The sequence below is a fragment of the Amblyraja radiata genome, chromosome 30, assembly GCF_010909765.2.
Source record: "Amblyraja radiata isolate CabotCenter1 chromosome 30, sAmbRad1.1.pri, whole genome shotgun sequence".
NCBI classification, from domain to species: Eukaryota; Metazoa; Chordata; class Chondrichthyes; order Rajiformes; family Rajidae; genus Amblyraja; species Amblyraja radiata.
The window spans coordinates 2,984,357-2,991,416 of record NC_045985.1 but is presented as its reverse complement, the minus strand read 5'-3'; the positions used below and the strand labels follow the sequence as shown (position 1 = coordinate 2,991,416).

At 52.5% G+C, this 7,060-nt stretch overlaps 1 protein-coding gene across 1 annotated transcript; it reads left to right on the top strand.

Annotated features, from left to right (window-relative positions):
* The first annotated feature begins 4,630 nt into the window (after positions 1-4,630).
* Positions 4,631-6,527, top strand: LOC116989806 (butyrophilin subfamily 3 member A1-like). Its single transcript, XM_033047390.1, has 4 exons — positions 4,631-4,670; positions 4,796-4,822; positions 5,685-6,271; positions 6,343-6,527. Exons 2-3 carry the CDS (start codon positions 4,798-4,800, stop codon positions 6,242-6,244), a joined length of 585 nt encoding a protein of 194 aa, XP_032903281.1. The 5' UTR covers positions 4,631-4,670; positions 4,796-4,797; the 3' UTR covers positions 6,245-6,271; positions 6,343-6,527.
* Positions 6,528-7,060: the final 533 nt, after the last annotated feature.

Sequence of the window (7,060 nt, the reverse complement as noted above, 5' to 3'; positions counted from 1 at the left end):
GGCCGCCGCTTTTGCTGCTCCAGCGCCGATGCCGTGTGGCTGCTGCCGCCAGGGCCGGCCTTAAGCCGATTTGACCGATTGCCCCCAATTGGGCCCCGCGCCTAATGGGGGCCCCGCACTAATGTTCCGTATTTCGTACGGAAATACGAATTCTCTTTGCTAAATAAAGATTTTTTTTAAATTCGCCATCCGGATTATTTTTTTAAACGACCATGTATAACAACCGCTGCACGGCCATCAGACACAAACGATTTGTTAACTAGTACTGTTAGCACTTCTTAACATGAAGTTGTTAACAAGTTGTTATATCAATCTGCATCCATCCACATTCCTCAGTAAATGTTATTGTGTTTTGAATGAATATTAATGACGCCGTGTTCCTTTGAATAAAATTCACGCGGCGTCATAAATACTTGTTTAAAACACAATTACATTTACTGAGGAATGTAGATCGATGACACGTTGAGAATTTCTTTAAACTCACCATCATGAGTGAGGGCCCCGGATCGCGAGAAGTTGGTCATTCACCTACCGACCCACGTTGTGTCTCTTTGTGTTTTGCTCTCTCTCTCCCTCCCTCTCTCTCTCGCGCTCTCTCTCCCGCTCCCCATCTCATCTCTCTCTAGCTCTCTCATCCTGTTGCCTCAGTATTCCCGGAATCATTGACGTTTAGCGGTAGACAAAAATGCTGGAGAAACCTAGCGGGTGAGGCAGCCGCCTTGACCGCTGAGTTCCTCCAGCACTCTGTGTTTTTTGTTTGGCTCTGAAGTTGAAGGTGGCTCAGCGGGACGGGCAGCGGCCCTGGGGACACGGTTGCGTTTCTGGTCGAGACACTTCTTCAGACAATCACGTACTCTCACCGACGAGAGTTCAATTCAGTCTGAAGAAGGGTCTTCTCTCCAGAGTCACTGCGAGGAGGATGCTAGGAGACTGCAAGGTGACTTGGATAGGCTGGGTGAGTGGGCAAATGCATGGCAGATGCAGTATAATGAGAATAAATGTGAGGTTACCCACTTTGGTGGCAAAAACAGGAAAGCAGACTATTATCTAAATGGTGGCCGACTAGGAAAAGGGGAGATGCAGCGAGACCTGGGTGTCATGGTACACCAGTCATTGAAAGTAGGCATGCAGGTGCAGCAGGCAGTGAAGAAAGCGAATGGTATGTTAGCTTTCATAGCAAAAGGATTTGAGTATAGGAGCAGGGAGGTTCTACTGCAGTTGTACAGGGTCTTGGTGAGACCACACCTGGAGTATTGCGTACAGTTTTGGTCTCCAAATCTGAGGAAGGACATTATTGCCCTAGAGGGAGTGCAGAGAAGGTTCACCAGACTGATTCCTGGGATGTCAGGACTGTCTTATGAAGAAATACTGGATAGACTTGGTTTATACTCTCTAGAATTTAGGAGATTGCGAGGGGATCTTATAGAAACTTATAAAATTCTTAAGGGGTTGGACAGACTAGATGCAGGAAGATTGCTCCCGATGTTGGGGAAGTCCAGGACAAGGGGTCACAGCTTAAGGATAAGGGGGAAATCCTTTAAAACCGAGATGAGAAGAACTTTTTTCACACAGAGAGTGGTGAATCTCTGGAACTCTCTGCCACAGAGGGTAGTCGAGGCCAGTTCATTGGCTATATTTAAGAGGGAGTTAGATGTGGCCCTTGTGGCTAAGGGGATCAGAGGGTATGGAGAGAAGGCAGGTACGGGATACTGAGTTGGATGATCAGCCATGATCATATTGAATGGCGGTGCAGGCTCGAAGGGCCGAATGGCCTACTCCTGCACCTAATTTCTATGTTTCTATGTTTCTAAAACAGGTGCAGGTAACTGCACCTATTGTCTATGGTTCTATGACTGCGTCCAACTGCTGTCTGGTTCGTTGATCGGTTTGCTAGATGTGAACTGTTTTGGGAGAGAAAAATGCTCACGGCAGACCAAACGTGTTAAACAGAAATTGGTCAGATATTGAGCTTTACACAGTAAGAAATCATGTGAAAAAATCACTGAATTTTAAATGAATGTACCTGCATGTTATACTGTTTAGTTTGGAGATACAACCAGATCCACTGAGTTCGCACCGACCAGCGATTTTTGTTACAGATTTGACAATTTTATTTGGCAGCCAATCAGCCGCTGTCTCCAAGGCATTGTGTCCAATAACATAATTAGCAACTACGGTAAAGTTTGGAATCCAGCGGAGCTACTGACAGGCAAACGGGAGGGAGCAGGAGAGATTCACACAGTGTAGAATCCATAGCCCCTAGTGTACAATTTCATAATATATACTAAATAACTGGGCTGACACACCTTGGCTGGGAACCTGGGCCCCACCAAAATTGTTCCCAATTGGGCCCCGCACCCCCTAGGGCCGGCCCTGCTCCCCGTCCCCTCTTCCCGCTTCTCCCGCCCCTCTCCCCTCCCCACTTCTCCCGCCCCACTCCCAGCCCCTCTCCCCGCCCCTCTCCCACTCCCAGCCCCTCTCCCCGCCCCCCTCCCCGCTTCTCCCGTCCACTCTCCCGTCCACTCTCCCGTCCCCTCTCCCCGCTTCTCCCGTCCCCTCTCCCCGCCCCTCTCCCCGCCCCTCTCCCCGCTTCTCAAGCCCCTCTCCCAGTCCCCTCTCCCCGTCCCCTCTCCCCGCCCCTCTCCCACTCCCAGCCCCTCTCCCCGCCCCCCTCCCCGCTTCTCCCGTCCCCTCTCCCCGTCCCTCTCCCCGCCCCTCTCCCCGCTTCTCAAGCCTCTCTCCCAGTCCCCTCTCCCAGTCCCCTCTTCCCGTCCCCTCTCCTCGCTTCTCCAGCCCCCTCTCCCCGTCCCCTCTCCCCGTCCCCACTCCCCGTCCCCTCTCCTCGTCCCCACTCCCCGCCCCCTCTCCCCGCCCCCTCTCCCCGCACCTCTCCCCGTCCCCTCTCCCCTCTCACTTTCCCAGGGCTCCGGCTTCCCGTCTTCCTTCCTCCCTTACACTTCCCACTCCCCACCCACCCCTCGCCTGCACCGACGCTTCCCTCTCTCTGCCCCAGCCCAGCGGGCCGTTTGATTCGGTGAGGTTTCCCCACAAGCCTGGAGCCGGCGCCCGTAGTGTAGACGTGACCGGGACACGGTGAAGGATGCAGCCCTCTGACTGCAAGGCAGCGGGACAGCTGCGGCTGCTGACAGGGACAGAGAGAGAGGCCGCTCGGCCCGCGCGTTGCTGCTGTCCGCTGAGTCGGGAATGGACAATTGTCAGTAAAATGAGGAACTCAGCGGGTCGGGCAGCATCTGTGGAGGGAATGGACAGGCGACCCTTCAGACTGATGGGGGAGTGAGAGAAAGCTGGAACAGAGAGGTGTGTGTGTGTGGGGTGGGGGTGGGGCTGGGGGGAGGTGAAGCATGTCAAGTGATTGGTGGAAGAAGGAACTGCAGATGCTGGTTTAAACCGAAGATAGACGCAAAAAGCTGGAGTAACTCAGCGGGACAGGCAGCATCTGTGGAGAGAAGGAACGGGTCGAAGAAGGGTCTCGACCGCTGAGTTACACCAGCATTTTGTGTCGATCTTAAGTGATGGGTGGATACAGGTGAGGCGGTGATCAGTGGGTGGAATAAGTGACAATGACTAGAGGTGAAAATGAGACAAAATGATGTCAGATGAGGTGAGAAGAGGAGGAGTGAAATGTAAAGCCGGAGGGAGGGAGAGATGGGTGGGGGGATGGGGCGTGATGGGGGGGGGGGTGGATAACAGGGAAATGTGGGTCTTGGAGATGGGAGGTGAGCGGGTTGAAGAGGGGAAAGGAGCAGGGTGACTGGGGACGGGTGGGAGATGATGACAGAAATGTGTGCTCAAATTTCCAGTCATCTCCCCACCCCACCCCTCCCTCACTTTCCCCTTTCCCTCCCCCGACAAAATATGTGTGGGCATCTGATCTTCTAGAGGTGTATTGATCTTATAGAGGTGTATAAAAGCATGAGAGGAATAGATCAGGTAGACGCACAGAGTCTCTTGCCCAGAGTTGGGGAATCGAGGACCAGAGGACATAGGTTCAAGGTGAAGGGGAAAAGATTCAATGGGAATCTGAGGGATCTACAGGAGGCGCTGTCTCATAAAGGCAGCCGGCATCATCAGAGACCCACACCACCCTGGCCACGCTCTCATCTCGCTGCTAACATCGGGAAGAAGGTACAGGAGTATGAAAACTGCATCGACCATACATCCATCAGGCTATGAAACTCTCCAAACTCCAAATAGACTCCAAACTATACAAACTTGGGGGAATTATGTTTTGAATTTACACAACCATTTTCTATTTCCCCGAGATGTGATCAATTTTTCGGATCACATTCTCCGAGCTCTGCGGCCTACCGTCGCTGGAGCAGGAAGCCTCCTCGGGCTGTCGTGAGCCCCACCGCGGGGCGCGGACTTAACATCGGAGCGGTCCCTTGCCTGGGATCGCTCCCACTGCGGACTTACCATCAAGGGCTGATCCGCTGAGTTACTCCAGCACTCTGTGAAACGTCACCTATCCATGTTCTCCACAGATGCTGCCTGACCCGCTGAGTTACTCCAGCACTCTGTGAAACGTGACCTATCCACGTTCTCCACAGATGCTGCCTGACCCGCTGAGTTACTCCAGCTTTTTGTGACAACCCTCTAATAATTAGTCTCTTGTGTTTCAGGAAGGATTCGGATTCTCCCCACAGCTGGTAAGTTTCAGGATTCGTGCTGTTAGACCTCATGGTCAAAGACACGGCATACCTGCCTACAGGTGTTTACAGATTGTAATCACATTGAATTCATTAACATGAACCCTTCTTCCTTGCATTTTCAGGCATGGACAGAATCAGAAACGATGCTGGTAAGATCTTCTGCTCATCGAGTTTCTGCTCAACTGTTTTAGTGACTTTCATAGAGTCAGACAGCACAGAAACAGGCCCTTCGGTCCAACTTGCCCATGCTGACCCACATGTCCATTCTACGCTAGTCCCACCTGCCCACACTGATCCACATGCCCCACCTCCACTAAGTACTACCTGCCCACACTGACCCACATGTCAATAGACAATAGGTGCAGGAGTAGGCCATTCAGCCCTTCGAACTAGCACCGCCATTCAATCCCCAATCAGTACCCCGTTCCTGCCTTCTCCCCATATCCCCTGACTCCGCTATCTTTAAGAGCCCTATCTAGCTCTCTCTTGAAAGTAACCAGAAAACCGGCCTCCACCACCCTCTGAGGCAGAGAATTCCACAGACTCACAAATCTCTGGGTGAAAAAGTGTTTCCCAGTCTCCGTTCTAAATGGCCAACCCCTTATTCTTAAACTGTGTGGCCCCTGGTTCTGGACTCCCCCAACATCGGGAATATGTTTCCTGCCTCTCATATGTGCAAACCTTTAATAATCTTGTATGTTTCAATAAGATACCCTCTCATCCTTCTAAGCCCAGCCGCTCCATTCTATCAGCATATGACAGTCCCGCCATCCCGGGAATTAACCTGGTGAACCTACGCTGCACTCCCTCTACACTAGTCCCACCTGCCCACATGCCCCACCTACACTAAGTAGGACCTGCCCATGTTTAGTCCAGATCCATCTAAACTTGTCCTAATCATGTACCTGTCTAATGACTTGGAAATGTTGTGATAGTCCCAGCCTCCTCCTGCACCTACTGCCTCTGTTTCTATGTCCTTAACCTGAACGCCACCTCTGTTGATTCTTTCAGTTGCTGTGACCCTGGACCCCAACACTGCCCACCCGATGCTCCAGGTATCACCTGACCTGGTCACGGTGCGCTGTGTTAAGGGGCGGGCGATCACTTCTGGAGACAGAGGGGTGTTGGAGCCCATTCTCTCAGTGATGGGGAAGCCACCTCTCAGAGATGAGGAAGGGATCACCTCTGGCCGGTGCTACTGGGTGGTGGAGGTGGGCAGCAACTCTGAATGGGACCTGGGAGTTGCCTCCAACGATGCGGAGAAGAGGGCCAGGACCACGCTGAGACCCGAGGGAGGGGTCTGGTCCATCGGGTGCCACCAGAAGGTGTTCAGGGTCAACGACGCCAATTCCAAGCGGATCTCCATCCACCCAGCCACCCAGGAGAAGATCCAGATGATCGGCGTATATGTTGACTATGGCGAGGGCAAGGTCCTGTTCTGTGATGACAGCACTGGCTCTCACCTCCACTCCTTCAGCGATTGTACGTTCAAGGGGGGGCTCCTCCCCTTCTTCAACGTATCTGCTTCAGGGAACGCACTGACGATTTGTCCAGTTGTCCATGTTGCATGAGTCCGAGTTCATTGTCCAGTTGTCCATGTTGTCCATGTTGCATGAGTCCGAGTTCATTGTCCATGTCCATGTTGCACGAGTCCGAGTTCATTGTCCAGTTGTCCATGTCTAGGCTGCATGAGTCCTAGTTGCCCTGGCATCGAGTGTCGTCTTACAAGTTAATATCACCAGCAACTCGTCCCAGACCTGCCACATCGCAGCAACGACCAAGAAAGCAAACCAACGCCTCTACTTCCTGAAGAAGGCTTAGGAGGTTCAGCATGTCCCCAACAACTCTCCCCAACTTCTACGCATGCCCCGTGGAAAGCATTTTATCCGGGATTCATCACAGCACGGTTTTGGGAACAGCTCTGTCCACGATCGCAAGAAATTGCAGAGTTGTGGAGGCAGCCCAGACCGTCACGCACACGAACCAACCTCCCTTCAATCGACTCCATCTACACCTCACGCTGCCTCGGCAAGGCCAGCAGCCCAGACCATCACACACACAAACCAACCTCCCTTCCATCGACTCCATCTACACCTCACGCTGCCTCGGCAAGGCCAGCAGCATCATCAAGGACCAGTCTCACCCCCGGTCACTCCCTCTTCTCCCTTCTCCCATCAGGCAAGAGGTACAGAAATGTGAAAACGCACACCTCCAGATTCAGGGACAGTTTCTTCCCGGCTGTTATCAGGCAACTGAACCGTCCTCTCACCAACTAGAGAGTGGTCCTGACCTCCCATCTACTTCTTTAGAGACCTGGGTCCATCTTTAATTGCACTTAACTAGTCTTTATCTTGCACTAAAAAATGTTATTCCTTTTATCCTGTATC

Coding starts and splice junctions, on each gene's coding strand:
- LOC116989806 (XM_033047390.1), top strand. CDS start 4,798: ATGGACAGAATCAGAAACGATGCTG. Junction 4,823..5,684: donor CAGAATCAGAAACGATGCTG/GTAAGATCTTCT, acceptor TGATTCTTTCAG/TTGCTGTGACCCTGGACCCC.